The following is a 21,009-nucleotide window of genomic DNA, read 5'->3' as shown; positions in this document are numbered from 1 at the left end:
ATTTAGCATGGGTAAGAAGAAAGGAAACAATTAGCACTGGAACTTTATGGGCTGTGTCTTTTTGGGTTGGGGTGAGAGTTTAGAGTTTAAATGAAGAAAACTCCTGGATCACCACTTCAACTAGCACTGTGTTTAGAAAGAGCTTTGGTTTTATTTTTCACTTGTGTTTACAGAAGTAGGATTTTCCCTTGTCTAATCCAAATTCCTCAAAGCTCTTAAGGTCTGTTAATGTGGCTGGATAATTGATGCTACAGTTATGATCAGAATTGAAAGCCTGGCTTTTAATTTGAGAATGTATTACCTTACTGATGGTGTTACAGGGAAATCAAAATAACCTGTACTGTGATGGCTATCTATACATTATTTGTTGTAGTGTCTGCAGTAGTTATCATTAACATCTAAACAGTTAAGGGTTCCAAAGTCATAGCATTTCAGTGTCACTACCTGTGAATTTTTGGTTGGAATTGATCTTTGAAGGGAAAATAGAAGACTTGGGGTAACATGTAAGAGCCTAAATCTCTCAAATGAGACATAGAGCCCAAATTACTTGCATGCTTTTGGAAATTTTACTCTAAAACAACAGAAAAGATGTTAAAAGAATGTTTTTAGAAGGCATGAAAGTATAGCCATGTTAGGTGATTATCCATAAAAAGCAAATTTAAAAAAACTTAATTCTAGTCAAAATCATTCCTTTTGCAGATAAAATGTATTTAGTTATTAAAGATTACTTTTTCCCGCCTTTAGCACTTGTGATTTTTGAGATGGTTATGGCTGCAGCAAGTGCTATTTGGTAGTACATGAGGGGACACAGAATCAGATAATACTACTAATGTGGTTGAGTGAAGTAAATAATATTCCCACTCTGCCTACAGTTTCTGCAGAAATTCTGTTTTCAGTTACTTAAGAAAATACACAAATGTATTTTTCTCTTGTTTGCAACATTTGACACTTTTATTGTACTAAAGGTAAAGATTGTGCATGACGCCAGGGAAATAAACTGCAGACTGGTTTGTGGTCAGTCTTCAGCTCATAAAATGAATTGGTTATTGCAAATTAACAGTTGATAAGTGCATCATCCTCTGGTGATAAAACTGTTAACTGAGTTTTAGGAGAGATTTTTTGTGGTCACAGACAAATATAGTCATGCTTTAATAGTTGGTAACCTGTGAGGAGAACCAGAGGTCAGAGAAAATATGTAGTGAGTGCAAATGGTGTAGCAACAGCTAAAGTCTAGGCATTCCCATTATAAAGGCCGTGTTTCATTTGCTCTCAACTTCAGCCTTTTGGGATGAAATTTCCCATGTTTGATCGAAGAGGGCGATGTTTTGTTTTAAGGTTAGTGGGACACAATATAGATGCTTTTGAGTACTCAAGTAGAAATGTATACTTTTTCCAAATATTATGCAACTGAACCTCTTTTGGGAACTTCTCTAATAATAATAAGCTGTATACAGTTTGCATGTAAACATTTGAATAATTGTCTTTTTAAATGAGCATGCTGCTTGAAGCACATCCAGATGTAGAATTTTGGTATGTGATTAAAATGTACTGAACAAGATGTTGGAATGAGGTAGGATGTAGTAAAAGAAGAGTGGTTATTGGGAAACATAATTAAGGTTATACACCTGCTGCGTTAGTTGTGTACCATTTAGCATGCACTTTGAGGGCCAAATGTTCAGACAGCATATATGTACATAAACAAATTTCCACCAACTGAAAAACATTCCCTGAGAGAGAAGATATTCCATGGAAGGGAACTAGCATTGATTTTAGACACCCAGATTCAAGTCATTGCTCCGCCATAGACTTTCTCTGTTATGTTGGACAAGTCATTTATAGTACGCATATTCTGCAATCTAATGCGTGATTGCAGCATTATAGAAATACACATGCTATAGCATAGCTTAAAAATCACACTTTAGATTCAATGGCACAGATTTCTGTTTGTGCATAGATTGGAGACCCTCAATTACATACTTATATTTATAGCCTGCACTTCAGCCTGTGTATCTGTGTCCATACTGCTAATTGTAGCTCTTAAGTGTGGGTATGTCAAGCCAGGTAGCAATCACACCTTGGATATCAGTGTAGGCATGAACTAAGACAGAGAGACTTTGATCAGGACACTAGCACTTCACACAACTCTTCTGTGAAGTAATGGATACATTCATTAGATATGATGCACACAGATATTACAGTAATCAGGGCTGTGACCCAAGAATCATTTAATGTTAACTGGCAAAAAGGATACAAGAATGTCCTGGTTCTAATATGTAAATTCTAGTTCATGTGGGGTGTTAAATGAAATACAGGGTAACTTTGGTCATAAATATCCTTGTGCATATATAAGCACAGATACTATGTAAGGGAGTGTGTATGTGTTTGTGTGTGTAATTTGCAAATACGTTCTTAGTCATGGTATGAGTCATTTGCAGAAATGAAAAACATTTATCAGACAAGATGTTTTGTTCACAGTGGATGCACACTTATGTACAAAGTTATTTAAAAGATGTAAGATGTGACCCACCAGAGAAGGAATGCAAAAAGAAACTACAGTGGGTAAACTGTCTGAGTGTAAGCAATAAACTTGTGGGGGGGGGGCGGGGGGAGGATATAAGTAGAATATAAAATTTATTCCTTTATCCTGCACCAAAGAAATAAACAGACCATGTATTTACATTCATGAAAATGAGGTCTCAACCAAACTTGTATGAAAAGCTGTAGAGGACTTCAGAGGTAAGATACACCTTTAGACATGACATTAACCCGTTTAGTTAAATTTAGTTTCTAGAAAACAAGTTATGGTTTTATTTTTATATGTAACTATTTTTCCTGTATTTATAACTGGAATCTTTAAATATTTGTTATTTTTACTATAAATGTATTTAAATGCTGCAATATTAAACTAGGTGATGATCCTGAGTTGACTCTAACAAGCTGGCGTGTATACTGTATGTCTGGGGATAGCAGATCTGGTATTTCTGTGAATGTTCAGTGGATAAGGGGCTTGATACTACAGGGAAATGCTTCAAAAGGACTCTGGGAGTGCATGTATCTATTGTTAAACCGCGAGGCAAAGTAAGGGCAGCAGGTGTAGAAAAGAGGAGATTATGTGAATGGCTAATGGGCTGGTGGTATCTGGGAGCTGCCACTCAGTTAAGCACAAGCAAGACTCCAAGCAAGAGGCAGTGTGTAACAAAGTGACTCAGTCCAAGACATCTTGAGAACTGTTACAGGAGCTATGTAAATTCCATGGGTAGAGTGAGGTGAGGCTCTTTCCTGTGTGATGGATGATTTTAAAACTATATTGTAATGCACAAAGAGACACAAAAAGCCCAAACTTAGCTGTAACTTTTGGTTCTTACCTTTGCAACCATAACATTCTTTTTATCTGGCTTTTAAGATGGAGCAGGCATGACAGATAAAGAGATTTGTTACTATTGCTTATTTATACAGCAGTAGTTCCGAAAGACCCCAGTCAGGGTATCCTATTGTGCTAGATGCTGAACAAACATAGTCTATATCCCAAATAGCTTAGAGTAACTGGGATCATAAGTCATAGGACAGTTGCATCTTGAGGATGGATTTGAGGGAGGAGAAAGTAGTAACCTTACTACTACACATTCTCCCCAGTAAGATCCAAGCAATTCCCTTCAAAGTGCATGCTTGTTACCTGCATTCTGAGGGAATAACCGAGCCTCAGAATTCCCAGATGCAGCAGTCTTACAGTACAGGCAGTCCCCGGGTTACATTGATCCGACTTACATCGGATCCCTACTTACAAACGGGGTGAGACAACCCCGCACTAGCTGCTTCCCCCCAGCAGACCAGGGAGACGCGAAGATAGCGGGCCCCCCCCCAGCAGACCAGGGAGACGGGGAGCGGCTTTTCTCAGCAGACACTTCAGCTTGAGAATAAAGGACTGAGGGAAGTGAGGTGTGGGAGAATAAAACTGAGCTCTGGAGAAATGTTTGGCTAGAGTTTTCCCTACAATATGTACCAGTTCCGACTTGCATACAAATTCAACTTAAGAACAAACCTACAGTCCCTATCTTGTATGTAACCCGGGGACTGCCTGTATAATGAAAATAACCAGTGGTTGTGAACACGGATAAGGTATCGAGATAAGTTGTCTGTGTTTCAGCAAAAGTGTTGTGATAAACAGCTCGTTTTTTCAGGTTGGATGGAATTGCCTGTCTTTCTCTTTGTCAGTCTCAAAGAGCTAATTTTCTTAAGTTTCTGTTTGCTTGCTCTTTATTTACAGATACCTTTTGTGATTCACACACACCTCTAAGGTTGAAAAAAACAATTGGGTTAAGGTTACAGCTGTTTCATTTCCTGACAGATGCACAGATACTGGTGTGCTGGTTTACTGCAGATGTGCAGACACGCATCAATCTCATTTTGCATCAGTGACATATCACATGACTGGCTATGTACTGAACTCCTTGTTCTGGACACTCTGCCAAGTATTTTATGCAAAATGAAGGTTTTCTGTGAAGCAGGTTATATTGTTTTTAACCAGAGCAGTACCATATATTGTAAATAAGTGTGGTTAGTTATGAAGCATACATAGAAAAATAATTGCATATGTACAGAATGTTCCAGTAAAACAAGCAAAGTTCTGTTTGTTTGGTGAGCTCTTTTTTCTTCCTTGAAGCCACAGTTGAAATGTTTATAGCTGAAAATTGAGATGGTGTAATTTTCTTTTCTAGGAACTTGGAATTAGAATTCCTAGACCACTGGGACATGGACCAAGCAGATTCATCCCAGAGGAGGAGGTATGTTGTTTGCAAATACACAGTGAGCTATATGCTTTTAAGTAAAAGTCATTTAGGACCAACATCGTTTTAGAACAGCTGTTGATCTGCAAAATATTTTGAAGACTGTTGATCATAATAAATTATCATGAAACTGGCAATGGTTCTGCTAAAGTAGAAAGCAGTAATGGCCATGTGGAATTTTCATAGCACTTCTACACACATTTTACAAAAGAAATCAGTTGTTTTTTTGTAATGATAATCATTTGTCCTGTCCCATCTGCAGTATTCAAATGTGGGCTGGATCCTCTCACTGGTCCACAAGGACGAGCTTGTATCCCAGTTCTAGTGATTGTTGTTTTTGTTTTTTTTATGAATTCTTACCATTTCTCTAAATGAACAGAAGTTTAGCAGCATTCCTTCAGCTCAAAGAGGAATTCTGATGCGAATGTGGTCAGTTGTGTGGGAAGTTTGAGGTATTAATCCTTGATTTCCCACTATTGCCAAGTACCCAGGTAGCTCTTAACTGTTTTTTTAAACAGCATTTATGCCTTTTATAGATATCTCACTACATTTCGTTCTGTTTGCTGCTGTTTTCCACAGTGGCTAAACTATGCTGTGAGATCAGTGTGAACTGGCCCTGCCAGAGATGTGAGATATTACCTACATGAAATCAGAATTTCAGCGCTGCACCTCAAAATGTCACATGTAATGACTGCAGACTTAACTAGGATTTCTAAAGAAATGTAATAAACATTAAATTATCATTTAGCAGGAATGGCCTCCGAAACCTAATTGGGGTCTGAGATCTATGTGGTATATTCAATGATGGTTGTTATACTTTGGAAAACATTTCTAAAGCTTTCTTTAATTCAAACAGATTCTTCAAGTGGGAAATGAAGATTCCCAGATGCATACATTGTTTGCAGATTCTTTTGCTACTTTGGGCCGTTTGGACAACATCACTTTAGTGATGGTTTTCCATCCACAATATCTAGAAAGTTTTCTGAAAACTCAGCACTATCTACTGCAGATGGATGGTCCATTGCCTCTTCATTACCGACACTACATAGGGATAATGGTATGTTGGAGAGCAGCAAGCAGAAATAGCTATTTTAGTAACTTTCTTTCTTTCTTTCATCCTTTTTTTTTTTTTTTTAACAGATGTTAACCACATTTTGTTATTTCAGCTGAGCCAAAGGCCTTTCAATGTATGTTAAAGGAAATCCCGGGGTAATTGCCTGAAGTATTTTATGTTATATAGAATGCTATCTCTTCCTTTTTTAACTACAGTTTAATGAAATTAATGCTAATGGTATAAATGCTCATGCTTTCAAAAAGGATCGGAGGAGGAAAAAGATAATTGTAGTGATTATTTATATATTGCTATCAGATTCATATATACCTCAAACCTGGTTTTGTAAGCCTGGTTTTTAACAATCTGTGTCTCGTCCAGCACACTTCAATATAAATAACTTTACCAGTGGCAAATTTTCAGAATCTTCAGATTGGAACAAAATTGTTATAATTAACTATAACAGATGTAGTCTCTATTGTGCTAATTCAGCAAATCTGTTCATTTAAGCTATTTTAAAAATCTGGGCCTTATCTAAACTAGCAGTGGGGATTATTATTCTTTGAGTTAAACATGTGTAATCCCATTCCTTACTGGAAAAGTGACAGTTTTTCTGGCATGTACAGACAGAACTTCAGAATCAATTTCCCACAAGTCAATTTTAGATTAGATTTTAAATATGCAAAATCAAAACATTGTTATGGTGGATATGAATGCAAAATGTTTAGTTGTGTATTCTTAAGAGGAATTATTGAAACAGGCTACTGTGTCAATTATAAACTTTTGTTTTTTGAGCAGTGCAGACTCTTGCATTTTAACGAAGATTTGCATCATTGTAAGGAGCTAATTTGCGAAGATTTTTCTCATTTTTCTTTCTAGGCTGCAGCAAGACATCAATGCTCCTATTTAGTTAACCTCCATGTTGATGACTTCCTTCATGTTGGAGGAGACCCAAAATGGCTGAATGGCCTAGAGAATGCACCTCATAAACTTCAAAATTTAGGAGAACTGAATAAAATATTGGCTCATCGTCCTTGGCTTATCACCAAAGAGCATATTGAGGTTAGTTTTCTCTTATGCAACACCCTATGCATTCTTACTATATTGAATACAATCTTAATTTCTTGAGGCTGAGGAGAGAGCTAATTTTTTCTAGTGGTTTTATTTGTAATTTTGATACTTGTAATGCCCAGGGCACTTTGTAGCTGGAGTACTGTAATCATTATGGAAATGACATCACAAACTCAAAGTAATTACAGATCTCATCTTACTGAGTAAAGTCTTATTTAGAACTAGTAATACTTTGTACGAATTGCATGTTGTTGTATCACACTGTGACTCTGTCAGCCATGATATATAACCCTCAGTAGCATGGATGTGTTTTTATATTTAAAATGTGATGGTATGTCACTGGCATGTAGCACCTGATTTTGTACGCTCTACCTGAGGCTGTGTAGAACCTACTTTTAAAATGGCTGAAGCGCTGAGAGATTTCACTTGTCTTCACAGTAGAGGGTGTTTAACTATGTACCTTCTTAAAACAAGTTCATTATACATTTCTCCTGCTCAGTATTTTCAAGATGGTGATCAATGCTCAAGACGCCCAGAAATACTCAGTATTTTCAAGATGGCAAAAAGGCATAAAAACAGGCCATCAGCACATTTTTAACTGAATTATTGAAAACCATGCATTTTGAACAGTAGGCTGGAGTCTCTAGGGTATATGTAAACAAAATATACATACAGGCAGTACCCGGGTTACGTACAAGATAGGGACTGTAGGTTTGTTCTTAAGTTGAATCTGTATGTAAGTCGGAACTGGCATCCAGATTCAGCCGCTGCTGAAAATGACCAGCGGCTGACTACAGGAAGCCCGAGGCAGAGTTGCTCTGCCCCCGGGCTTCCTGGAATCAGCCACTGATCAGTTTCAACAGGCTGAATCTGGATGCCAGTTCTTATATACAGATTCAACTTAAGAACCCCAGGTGTCCCCAAGTCAGCTGCTGCTGAAACTGATCAGCGGCTGATTCCAGGAAGCCCGGGGCAGAGCAACTGTGCCTCAGGCTTCCTGTAGTCAGCTCTGGTCAGTTTCAGCAGCGGCTGACTTGGGGACGCCTGGGGCAGAGCAGCTGGGGTGCTGCTGGGTTGGTCCAGTAGCGCCCAGAGTGGCGCTACGGGACCAACTGGCAGCGCCCCAGCTGCTGTACCACAGGCGTCCGGAGCAAAGCCACGGAGCACAGGGGCAGCGGGACAGCCCAGACGCGCCGCGGCTGTCCTGCTGCCTGCATGCTCTGCGGCTTTGCTCCCCGTCTCCCTGGTTTGCTGGTCTCCAGCAGACGAGCAGACCAGGGAGACGGGGAGCAAAACGGAGCAAAGCCGCGGAGCACGCCGGCAGTGGGACAGCCGCGGCGCGTCTGGGCTGTCCCGCTGCCCCCATGCTCCGCGGCTTTGCTCTGCTTTGTTCCCCGTCTCCCTGGTCTGTTGATCTCCAGCAGACCAGGGAGACGGGGAGCAAAGCCACGGAACACACTGGCAGCGGGACAGCCGCGGCACGTCTGAGCTGTCCGCTGCCCGCGTGCTCCTCGTCTCCCTGGTCTGGGGAGACGTGGAGCAAAGCCGCAGAGCATGCGGGCAGCGGACAGCCCAGACGCCCCGCGGCTGTCCTGCTGCCAGTGTCCTCAAAGGCTTCAGAAGACCAGGGAGATGGGCAGCAAACCCCGTTCGTAACTGCGGATCCGACCTAAATCATAGCCGCGTAACTCGGGGACTGCCTCTACTCCTCTTCTGAGTCCATGATGTTCACATCTAAGCAAATTTTATGTATAAAAATATAACCTGAAATATAAAGCTCTCCTTCCAAAGTCCCTTGTCTCTTCCTTGTCTGGCAGCTGCTGTTCAGAGCAGCTCTTCTGCCACTGCTTTTTGCTCAGTGGGGAAAGAGCGTGTTACTTTCTCTGAGAAATGTCTGCCAGGTGGGGAAGCAAAGGCTGGCTGTGCAAGAGGGGAAGGAGCATCCTCTTTGCAAAGGCCAAGAACCTCCCACTCGTTCCTGTCTGAAGGGGAAGCTGGGGTTTACAGCAACTTGTGAGCTACAGATAATTCCTCCTACGTGGAGCCACTAGGGAAGATGGAGTCTTGAGCACTGTTCACCCCACTTTCTTTAGGCGCGTTATTGACTAAGAACTGCCTGGGGCTTTCCGAGACTGCTGAGAGAGGCTAAATACTGTGCTTTTTTTTTTTTTTTTTTTGCCTGTGCATGCTGAACTTGAAGTTTTGAGTTAACAGCATGGTTTTATAAATGGTGTGAAATTTGTAAAGCCCAGCCCAGCCCTCCTGACTTCAGTGGAAACAATGAAACCACTGCAGCTGATCCAATTACTATTTTTTGACAAAAAGCTTACCTGTGTGACCCCATTACTACAGGCCCCTCTCTTCTTGTATTGCTAGTTTTCTTACTGACAATCCATTGAGAAAAGAATTGATTATGGCAATGTTATGGGTTACCCAGGGCGGGTAGGAAAATTGGTCTTTTGAAAGTAATATTATGAGGATATTACTCATAATATTGCCAGTTGCCTCATAACCTGTTTTTGGCCCCTTATCTCACTCTCTGGTCCTTTTTTGAGTGTAAACTCTGCATTAATCTGTGTGGCTTCCAGCCTACTGAAGGACATAATGAGATAATTTGAATTCTAGAAGACTAGCTTTTTTTCCAGCGATTGTATTGACAGGTGCATTAAAAAGTTTGTGGGACTAAATTAATTAGGTTGTTGACATTTCTGATGCACCTGTACAGTTATATTTTTTACAAAATCTTGTGTTTCTTTTAAAGCAACTTCTGAAGACTGAAGAGCATAGCTGGTCCCTGGCAGAGCTGATCCACGCTGTTGTTCTCCTTACACACTACCATTCACTTGCTTCTTTCACATTTGGCTGTGGAATAAGCCCAGAAATTCATTGTGAGGGTGGTCACACATTCAAGCTTCCCTCTGTCAGTAACTACTGCATCTGTGATATTACAAATGGCAACCATGGAGTAGATGAAACTCATGTCAGCCCAATCAGAGGCATTTCGGTAAAGATCTATTACTATTTAGGAGTTTGAGCACATAACAATCTCCAGTTCTAATAAGTTCATACTAAGGTGTTTTTTCATTAATCAAATAAGTGAATGAGATGTTCTGCATTTCCATTTCACTGAACTTTAGCGGCAAAACAGAGTGATTTACCCAGTGTCTGTGTGAACTTGGATGGAGGAAGGGGTAGTTTAAGCTAAACTTAGATCAGGGTGAAATGATAAGCTGGGGGAAGCAATCAGAAGTGGCAGTTACATCTTTGTTCCCTCAGTTGAGTGTGTCTGCCTTCCATTTGTCATTCCAATTGGCAAACTGGGGGTTTAGCTGGTCATTCTAGATGGTATGGTCCTGCTGTGAGAACAGGGGACTGGACTCGATGACCTGTCAAGGTCCCTTCCAGTTCTAGTGTTCTGTGATTCTACAGCTTCTGAATGTCCACATAATATCAGTTGTCAAGATACTTTTTTTTAATCTGTGCTTTTCTGGAGGATAAACACCTCTTACTAATTGTAGCCAGTCAGGTGGTGATATTTTTGGATGTAAAAAATATAAAAATAAGAAAACACTGTAAAACTAAACTGAAATTTGGAGAAAACTGAATTTCTTTTTTGTGTTGATATACCCCTCCTCCCCCCCCCCAGACTTCTCTCAAGTACCCTTAAGGGTACTTGTACTACTGGTTGAGGAAACACTGGTGTGGGGCATTTTCAGTGTGGGTTCCTTGACACTGGAACCACCCTTCTGCCATCTTGATAAGAGTCTGGGCACATAGAATCATAGGACTGGAAGGGATCTCGAGAGGTCATCAAGTCCAGCCCCCCCGCCCTCAAGGCAGGACCAAGCTCTGTCTACACCATCCCTGACAGATGTCTGTCTAACCTGTTCTTAAATATCTCCAGAGAGGGAGATTCCACCACCTCCCTTGGCAATTTATTCCAATATTTGACCACCCTGACAGTTAGGAATTTTTTCCTAATGTCCAATCTAAGCCTCCCCTGCTGCACTTTAAGCCCATTACTCCTTGTCCTGTCCTCAGAAACCAAGAGGAACAAATTTTCTCCTTCCTCCTTGTGACACCCTTTTAGATATTTGAAAACCGCTATCATGTCCCCCCTTAATCTTCTTTTTTCCAAACTAAACAAGCCCAGTTCATGAAGCCTGGCTTCATAGGTCATGTTCTCTAGACCTTTAATCATTCTTGTCGCTCTTCTCTGTACCCTTTCCAATTTCTCCACATCTTTCTTGAAATGTGGCGCCCAGAACTGGACACAGTACTCCAGCTGAGGCCTAACTTGTGCAGAGTAGAGCGGCAGAATGACTTCACGAGTTTTGCTTACAACACACCTGTTGATACAACCTAGAATCATATTTGCTTTTTTTGCAACAGCATCACACTGTTGACTCATATTCAACTTGTGGTCCACTATGACCCCTAGATCCCTTTCTGCCATGCTCCTTCCTAGACAGTCGCTTCCCATCTTGTATGTATGGTACTGATTGTTCCTTTCCTAAGTGGAGCACTTTGCATTTCTCTTTATTAAACTTCATCCTGTTTACCTCTGACCATTTCTCTAACTTGCTAAGGTCATTTTGAATTATGTCCCTATCCTCCAAAGAAGTTGCAACCCCACCCAGTTTGGTATCATCTGCAAACTTAATAAGTGTACTCTCTATCCCAATATCTACATCATTGATGAAGATATTGAACAGTACGGGTTCCAAAACAGACACTTGCGGAACTCCACTTGTTATCCCTTTCCAGCAGGATTTAGCACCGTTAACAACAACTCTCTGACTACGGTTATCCAGCCAATTATGCACCCACCTTATCGTGGCCCTATCTAAGTTATATTTGCCTAGTTTATCAATAAGAATATCATGCGAGACCGTATCAAATGCCTTACTAAAGTCTAGGTATATGACATCCACCGCTTCTCCCTTATCCACAAGGCTCGTTATCCTATCAAAGAAAGCTATCAGATTAGTTTGGCATGACTTGTTCTTCACAAACCCATGCTGGCTATTCCCTATCACTTTATTACCTTCCAAGTGTTTGCATATGATTTCCTTAATTACATGGACAACATGGGCACAATGCAAGATACCGATTTACTCAGGCTTTCCCTGGAAGAACAAGCATACTACATGAGGCAGACAGGAAGTAGAGGACTGATTGGGCAAAGGTGGGAACATTGAAGATGAGGATTGTATTTGCTATTGCCTGATGGATTTTTGTTTTAGAGTTCCTTTTTGTTGCATAAATATTATTTTTTGACTCTGGATACTGTTCAAATCATAATGTACTTATTCTGGCTTACAATTTTATTTAAAGCTTTAATAAAATCATACCAGAGCAGTGATATCAATATAACTCTACATAAGAGGAGTCTTTCTAGACATAACATTTTTAAAACATTAAGATGAGCTGCAAATCAAGGTGGGAATCTGAGTTTTTAACCTTTTGGGCTTGACGGATTGTATCACAATTACAATGTACTAGTACATAGAGCAATAAAGTGTGAATGTGTGTCTCTTTCATTTTAAGACTACAGAATCTTTCTGTGAAGTAGAAGAACTTATGGAGAAAATGAAGAAGCTACAAGAGTGCAGAGATGAAGAGGAAGCCAGCCAAGAGGAGATGGCTACACGTTTTGAGAGAGAGAAGAGAGAAAGCATGTTTGTGTGTTGTTCAGGTGAAAATAGTGGTTATTTAAACTTAGCTAAATGTGTTGGAGAAATCAACATACTTCAAACATCTACCAGTTACCAAGAAAGTCATATTTTTGTTGTATTTTATTGCATAAACAAAAATGTAATTGCTTACTTCAGCAATAGTAGCAAATATTAATCACTGATGTGTACAAGTTGAACGTGGAGGGAGTATTGTTTTTCAAGTAAATACAAGATTGTACTTGAGGTCTTCGATCAGCCTAATTCTGGGTTCTTCTACAGAAATTTTCTCCAGATTAAAATGTGACTTGTAAGATCTAGAGCTCTAGTTGCAATAGGATGAAATTTAATAGTGAGAAGTGTAAGGTTATGCATTTAGGGATTAATAACAAGCATTTTAGTTATAAGCTGGGGACACATCAGTTGGAAGTAACGGAGGAGGAGAAGGACCTCGGAGTCCTGGTTGATTATAGAATGACTATGAGCCGCCATTGTGACATGGCCGTGAAAAAGGCTAATACGATCTTGGGATGTATTAGGCGAGGTATTTCCAGTAGGGATAAGGAGGTGTTAGTGCCATTATACAAGGCATTGGTGAGACCCCATTTGGAATACTGTGTGCAGTTCTGGTCTCCCATGTTTAAGGAGGATGAATTCAAACTGGAACAGGTACAAAGAAGGGCCACTAGGATGATCCGAGGAATGGAAAACCTGTCTTATGAAAGGAGACTCAAGGAGCTTGGCTTGTTTACTTTAACCAAAAGAAGGCTGAGGGGGAACATGATTGCACTTTTTAAATATATTAGAGGGATAAATACCAGGGAGGGAGAGGAATTATTTAAGTTTAATACCAATGTGGACACAAGAACAAATGGATATAAGCTGGCTATTAGGAAGTTTAGACTTGAGATTAGAAGAAGGTTTCTAACCATTAGAGGAGTGAAGTTCTGGAACGGCCTTCCAAGGGAAGTAGTGGGGGCAAAAGATCTATCTGGTTTCAAGATTAAACTAGATGGGTTTATGAAGGGGATGGTTTGATGAGATAACAGGATCTTGGTATCTAGTTGACCATTCATTATCAGTGGGAAATAGGTCAATGGAGGGATGATAGGCGTTACTATAGAGAACTTTCTGGGTGTCTGGCTGATGAGTCTTGCCCACATGCTTAGGGTTTAGCTGATCGCCATATTTGGGGTCGGGAAGGAATTTTCCTCCAGAGTAGATTGGCAGAGGCCCTGGAGGTTTTTCGCCTTCCTCTGTAGCATGGGGTACAGATCACAGCTAGAGGATCTCTGCATCTTGGGGTCTTCAAAGTATTTGAAGGCTTCAATATCTGAGATATAGGTGAGAGGATTATTCTAGGAGGGGTGGATGAGATTTTGTGGCCTGCACTGTGCAGGGGGTCAGACTAGATGATCATAATGGTCCCTTCTGACCTTGGAGTCTATGAGTCTATGTTCTTATCACCCAAAAAATCCACGTCCTGTCCTTGAAATTCTGAAAGTAGGAGCAAGATGTTTGATACCTGTGGTTTTTGCATGTATATATAAAACAAGCTGGACTTTTCCTTCAAGGAATTGCTCCTAGAGAGCCATATTCTTGAAGCTGTAGTAGGTTGTACATATCCAGAACCTTTAAAATTAGCCAAAGAGGTTGTGCATGTCTTAGAGTGCAGAGATTGTCTGTAAGTGAAACCAGGCTTTTGCCACTCTTGCTACAGTTCCTGGCTGCTTACCTAGTGAAGAACCTTGATAAGCAGAGGATAAAAGGATGAGTAAAATATGGAGCCAGTTTCTTGAACATCTGGAAAGGACTTTGTACACTGGGTGCTATCCTCATTCTGGCAACTATACCATTGTTCTTCCTCTGGGATTGCTCAAGTGCACTCACTTTAGGCACCTGGCTCTTCAAACTTCACCTCTCTTGAGTAAAGACCCACATCTCTCGCCCTCCGGGACAGGGAATTTCAAGGCTGCACCATTCCCTACCTGCACTGTGATACCCTCAGCAAGCCAAACTGCCCAAACAGGCCAGTGTCTGCGCTTTACTATCTCATTGAAGGCTAGGAACAGCTGCATTACAAGTTTCCATACAAGGTTTTCTAAGCAAGCACATTTATTCTAAAAGTGAAAGCATTACAGAAAAAAACATTAAAATAACCTACATACATACTAAAAACCGTATCTGAGATCACCACAACTCAACCTCAAGCTCTGATAGATGTCAGTCCTTCAAACCCACAATTCAGTTTCCCCGTGATTCCTGATTCAGATTTAGAACAGACTGGGCAGAGCAGCTGTTTGTACAGCTTGGAACCTTGATGTTGGCCTCTAGTAACAGGATATCTGCAAAGACCTTCTTCTCAGGTCATTGTGTAGGATTTTTTTTTATAATAGGAGTTGGGAAATTTGCTTTTACCTTTTCTTAAATATTCCCCAGGAAAACCAAAACCCCTAGAGAGGTTACATACAGTTCTGGCCCACAATAATACATAAACCATTTCATTTAATTCTGTAGATCTCAAAGATAGTTAAGACTAATTTAGTACATAAGAACGGCCATATGGGTCAGACCAAAGGCCCATCTAGCTCAATATCCTGTCTTTTGACAGTAGCCAATGCGAGGTACTCTAGAAGGAATGAACAGAAAGGTAACCATCAAGTGATCCTTCCTCTGGCACCCATTTCCAGCTTCTGACAAACGGAACAGTGTTTCTCAACAGAGGGGAAGAACACCATAAGAGTATGGTCGCCCAAGGATATTGCAGGAAATAGTCATATCTTTCACTGGTTCTACTACAAATTACTAACTCCCCGGTAACCTAGTTTTGCAGGAGTTCTGTGTGTATTAGGATTGTGTCTTGGAGCCGGGGGGGGAGGGGGGTGTGTGGAGGGAGAGAGATAATGGCAGGGGGCAGAAGAACAGGAAGTGTTACCTTGAGTTATTGTACTGTTGAGAGAGATTCCATAATAGCTTCACAGGTGCTCTTCCATTTTTGTTTTCTTGCTGGAATATGTCTAGATTAATTTGTGAAATGCCTACCCTTTATTTTTCACAGAGGATGAGGAATCAGCACTTACAAGAGATGTATCTCGCCACTTTGAGGATACAAGCTATGGGTATAAAGACTTTTCCAGACATGGAATGCATGTGCCTACTTTCCGTGTTCAGGTAACAGAAACGTGATCAATAACCAGCATCAAAAATGCATACAATCAATATGTTTCATTGTACCATTTAGAATGAGTGACACATTTTTGGTACAAGCTATTGCCTTGAAGACAAGATTTATTTATTTGTTTTTAAATAAGTATTTTTCTCTCGAGCAATACATTTATAATGATTATACTTGATAAAAGAAATTGAAGAGCTAGAACTTAAATGTATCTTCGTGAAACATGTTGTTATTTTAGCTTTCTTTATTTTAAGGACTATTCTTGGGAGGACCATGGCTATTCCCTGGTTAATCGTCTTTACCCAGATGTGGGGCAGCTGATTGATGAGAAGTTCCATATTGCTTACAATCTGACATATAATACAATGGCTATGCACAAAGATGTAGATACCTCCATGCTTAGACGTGCAATTTGGAACTATATCCATTGTATGTTTGGAATAAGGTTGGTCCAGTCATCTTCCTTATAGAAAACAGTTAGTTTTGCTGCTACCCTCAACATTTGTTTTCCTGAGGGAAGGAATTACATTTATTATGCTCTCAGTGATAAATTTCATTGCCACTGTACCAATATAGAAGCATGACTCTACTTAAGTGGATTAGAAATGCGTATTTCTGAAAAATGTCTGTTCACGGCTGGAATAACTAATTGTATACAGTAGTCTGAAACATAAGTGAAATTCTAGGATTGCTGGACAGGAAAATGAAAGTATTTTCCTTTCAATTCTGAACAGATATGATGATTATGACTATGGTGAAATTAATCAGTTGCTGGACCGCAGCTTTAAAGTTTACATCAAAACTGTGGTGTGCACTCCTGAAAAAACCACAAAAAGAATGTATGATAGCTTCTGGAGACAGTTCAAACATTCTGAGAAGGTACTGCCTGCATGTATTCTGAGTAGCTCAGTAGATTTGGTGGTAATGGTAGTAGCCACAGTATGCTATAATAATCACAGAATCATTGTGTTTCAGTTATGGCATACTTTGATCTCACGTCTGTTGGATAAATATCATACTACATTTGCTAAATACACTTTCCACTATGCATAACTTTTGTCTTTTTAAAATAAGCTAGCTAAACAGACAAAGTTACTTGCTGGTTATTATGCAAACTCTCTTCTTATGTAGAGAGAAATAGATATATTGCTAACTAAATTATGTTTGTAGATAAGTAGTTTAACAGACTCTCCAGTCCAGAAAATCAAGTCCATGGTACATCATAAGGGGTCCACTCTGGCCTGTCCCTTGCATTATGATCCCATGCCTCAGAAGGCAGTGGTATAAAGTGTTTTTCTGACCTAGGAGCAGCAGCCCCCCCACTCCCTCGCAAAAGTACTTGTCTCTAATGCAGATAAACCCCAGCTGCTATGTGAATCAGATTCCCTATAGCCTTTTCCAGCCACACAGCTGTCTCAAGTAGGAATGTAAGCAAGTAGTCAAGTAATTGATTAACCAATAGGCCTAGGCTTATCTGTTAATCAGGTCGACTATTCGCTTTCCCACCCCCCACTTGCTGCCTTTGCATCAGAGGCAGCAAGGTGGAGCTGGCTTAGAAGCCTGCTCCCCCTAGCACCATCTCCATGGTGCTGCCGCTCCCAGAGGCAGTAGCGGGGGGGATGGGAGGCTGCCGGGAAGCAGTCTCTGCCCAGGACAGGCCCAGGATGCTCCTGCAGCAGCCCCTGTTCTTGGGAAGCTGGGGCCCCCTGCAGTTAAGGGCTGTTCGAGCTGGCATGAGCCTTCCCTTATCGACTAATCCTGTAGTAGATAAAAATGTTATCAACTATGTGATAAGCGAATTACCCACCACTTAACATCCTTACTCTTATGATGGTGCTGGGAGGTGTATCCCCTATGCAGGAGATCTTGGGGTTAGCACCTATTGATGTTTATGGTTTCATTTATACATGTTAACTACTTCAGGCTGCCTGCAGGTTCATGCAGACATCAGTTGCACATACTTGAAGGCTTAAAGCTTTTGTTTATAACTATGGAGCCAAAACATTTTTTTTTTAAATGAAAGCTTATATTTTGCTGTAGTAAGGTAACTCTGGGGTCTGGGGTCCTAGGCCTACTCTATCCCAACACTTGGGTCTGTCTCAGTGCTATGAATAATTCATGTAATGGGTGATGAAGTTACGTCAACCTTATCCTAACTGTAGACACAGCTATGTTGATAGAACTATTCAAACTTGCTATTGCCTCTGAGGTGGGTTTGCTGTAGTGTCTTGGTGGTGTTACAGAGCTGCAGCTGTGCTGCTGTAGTACTTGTATTGCAAACATATCTTTAATCTGGCTGTGCTCTTACCCTATCTTAGAGAGTGATGTATGATAGCATCAAACCCACCAACCTCCTGCTTCTCTCCTACTACCCTGTTCCTTCCACAAGGTCCTTTGAAAATATTTAAAAACTGCACTGCACCTGTAGCATCTGCTGGAAATCTTTCCCATCCTACAAGCTTTGTGGCAGGGAGAAAGGTATCTAGATGTATAACCTTTATCTTTTTTTTTTTCCCCCCCAAGGTTCATGTTAATTTGCTTCTTGTAGAAGCTCGGATGCAAGCTGAACTACTTTATGCTCTGAGAGCTATTACTCATTATATGACCTGATACCTTTGGCTGACAAATTACAATGGAATGTTAAGCAGATACAGCCTATCCATGAACCTGCCATGCACCAGGACCACTGGTTGCTAGAAACTAAGAGACTTCTTCTGTTTCAGCTATTTCATGGTTGGAATATTGCTGTTGCCACTGAGCAGTGACAAGCAGTTAAAAGGATAGAGTTGTTCTGAAGTGCTACCTGTTAACAGTATTGGGCTTTAGACAGCACACAATGCTGTGACTTGTGGCAATACAGCAGATGGTAAATGTATACATTTTGTATTATGTTAAATACAATGGGAACTGGACCATAAGAAGAATTTTGGGGGGAAAAATGCAAATTGATGACTCCCTGCTTTTGATATAAGAATAATTTTAGAAGATCCTAAAGCTGCTATTTGTGTTGGAATGAACTGAGTTGGACTGGCTGTTCAAGTTTAAGCTATACAAGAAAGTGAACACTGCTATAGTCTGAGCCTAAATTGTGTGTGGTTTTAAAGAAAATTTGCCTCTTTGTTTAGTTCTGATTTTTAAAAAGATGCTAATCTTCTCCTGGCCATCCTTTCAATATTGAAGGCAACAGGGTAACATTGCCTTAAAGAAAATTGTGCTGTAGACAGTGTTCAGAATTCTCTGGTGAAATACAAAGTGTGGAGGAGATGGGGGGGTGTGGGGGGGGGGGGGGGGGGAACTCAGACCTGAAAGATATTTAGGTAAGTGCAGAAATAAGTGAATTGCCTCTTACTCTGCTTTCTAAGGATAAACATTTTCTGTCACTGATGCCTATTCTTTTGTTGTCCTGCATTTTTTGTTTCTATGAGAAAGCTAAAGTGTGGGAATGTTAGAATGACTGGCGGCTCTGAGTATCACAAGCCTTATGCTGGTCTTAATGATTTTGCAGCTGCATAAATAACTAAGCTGAAAAACATCTATTTTTAGTAAATCAAAACATTAAAATGATAATGTTCAACATACACTTGGTTTCAAGAGATTATATGAAACACTTATGAGTGTGAATTGCTTTTGAAATCTGTCAGTATTACTGATTTTAAAATAAAGAATAGCAACTTTGTATCTGTTTTGTTTTACACTTTTTTATTGCTTTAATTTGCTTGCTCATCTACTACAATAAAGGATCAAAACCTCTGAGAAGCACAGTGGAACAACCTCATTAATTATTCAGCTTAAGAGGAGTGGTGATTAGTTTTAGAGGGAAAATGTGCAAATCTTAATGCAAAGCTCACCCCCCAGTAATTTTTTTTATCCTTTTAGTCAGTACCACCTCCTCTTGCTTGCTTAAGACCATTCCAACTAAATTCTTTGATCCCTCCCGGACTCTGCTTTCTCCCCACTTGACCTAGGAGAAGAGATTTTTCCAATCCTACAAGCTCCCAAGGATTAAGCAGAAAGTGCAAAATACTAGTGACCTTTAGTAAATCTAGGGTCCAGAACTTGTGTTAGAACTATCAGTCAGTCATAGAACCTTTCCTGAGCTAGAACAGGTTAAAAACCACCAGTATCTGGTAAGGGTAGAAAAAAAAGCATTTATTAATCATTTAAGCCATTTTTCATTTAGTAAACTTGAGTTTCCATGTATGTGTCTGGAAAAATAAGCTACTATGTGCTGCCAAGTTTAAACAAACTTTAACAAGTTCCTGCTATTTATTGCACTGTACCAAAGAGAGGGAGTAATGTCAAGCTTTTCTTGACCGTGTTCCTGTAATTTAATAAACATATGCTCAGTGTTTTATAAATATTTCCTATCTACAGTATTAGGGTGTAATGATTAGTTAAAAGATCCTGATATTGGGAAAAGGAGACAGTGATTACAGAGCAACTCAGGTGGCAAACTTGAATTAAAACAAGGTTTTTGGCTCCCAGAACTTTGTTCACTGAACATGATCAAGCTGTCTGTTGCGGAGGATTAGCTAGTATGAGCCTAGCCTAATGTATAATTCCTCTTTAAAGTTGCAATACAGGCAGTCCCCCACTTACGCAGATCCGACTTATGTCGGATCCGCACTTACGAACAGGGCTTTTCTCGCCCCGGAGCTCACGGGTGGCGGGTCGCCACCCGTGTCCTCCGGGGCGAGAAAAGCTTCTCCCGGTCTCCCTGGTCTGCTGGGGGGGGTCCAGCAAAGCCGCTGGACCCCCCCAGCAGACCAGGGACACCCGAGCAAAGCCGCTCAGGCGGCAGGACTCCCGCTGCCTGGGCAGCTTTGCTCCTGTCCCTCTGGTCTGCTGGTGGGGTCCAGCAAAGCCACTGGACCCCCCCCCTGCAGACCAGGGCCACCCGAGCAAAGCCGCCACCTGGGCGGCTTTGCTCAACCCCCCCCCCCCCCCCCCAGCAGATCAGGGAGACGGGGAGCAAAGCCGCGGAGCACGCCCGCAGGGGGACAGCCCAAGCGCGCCCGGATCCGCACTTACGAACCGCTGCGGGCGTGCTCCAAGGCTTTGCTCCCCGTCTCCCTGATCTGCTGGGGGGGTGGTGCAGCTAGTGCCCCCCCCAGCAGACCAGGCTTTTCTTGCCTACCCCTGGGGTAGAGCAGCTGGGGGCTGCCGGGTTGGTCCTGCAGTGCCGCTCCGGACCAACCCGGCAGCACCCCAGCTGCTCTGCCCCAGGCATCCTGATTCAGCCGCTGCTGGTCA

At 41.1% G+C, this 21,009-nt stretch overlaps 1 protein-coding gene across 8 annotated transcripts in view; it reads left to right on the top strand.

Moving 5' to 3' along the window:
• SESN1 (sestrin 1) overlaps nucleotides 1–21,009 on the top strand; it is a 131,419-nt gene that overhangs the window by 96,754 nt on the left and 13,656 nt on the right. For 4 of the 8 annotated variants that reach the window (XM_006123187.5, XM_025184721.3, XM_075923088.2 and 1 more), the window contains exons 2-10: nucleotides 4,716–4,781; nucleotides 5,641–5,841; nucleotides 6,715–6,897; nucleotides 9,668–9,910; nucleotides 12,457–12,604; nucleotides 15,640–15,752; nucleotides 16,011–16,201; nucleotides 16,491–16,635; nucleotides 18,280–19,432. In XM_006123187.5, the coding sequence (XP_006123249.1) occupies nucleotides 4,716–4,781; nucleotides 5,641–5,841; nucleotides 6,715–6,897; nucleotides 9,668–9,910; nucleotides 12,457–12,604; nucleotides 15,640–15,752; nucleotides 16,011–16,201; nucleotides 16,491–16,635; nucleotides 18,280–18,366 (1,377 nt within the window). In that variant the 3' untranslated portion in view covers nucleotides 18,367–19,432. Of the gene's footprint in view, nucleotides 1–4,715; nucleotides 4,782–5,640; nucleotides 5,842–6,714; nucleotides 6,898–9,667; nucleotides 9,911–12,456; nucleotides 12,605–15,639; nucleotides 15,753–16,010; nucleotides 16,202–16,490; nucleotides 16,636–18,279; nucleotides 19,433–21,009 lie in introns of those variants that run through there. The other 4 variants (XR_012902192.2, XR_012902191.2, XM_006123188.5 and 1 more) reach the window with 1 other exon arrangement.

The sequence above is a fragment of the Pelodiscus sinensis genome, chromosome 3 (assembly GCF_052426305.1).
Source record: "Pelodiscus sinensis isolate ZL-2025 chromosome 3, ASM5242630v1, whole genome shotgun sequence".
NCBI lineage: Eukaryota > Metazoa > Chordata > Testudines > Trionychidae > Pelodiscus > Pelodiscus sinensis.
This window is presented reverse-complemented; position numbering and strand designations above follow the sequence as displayed.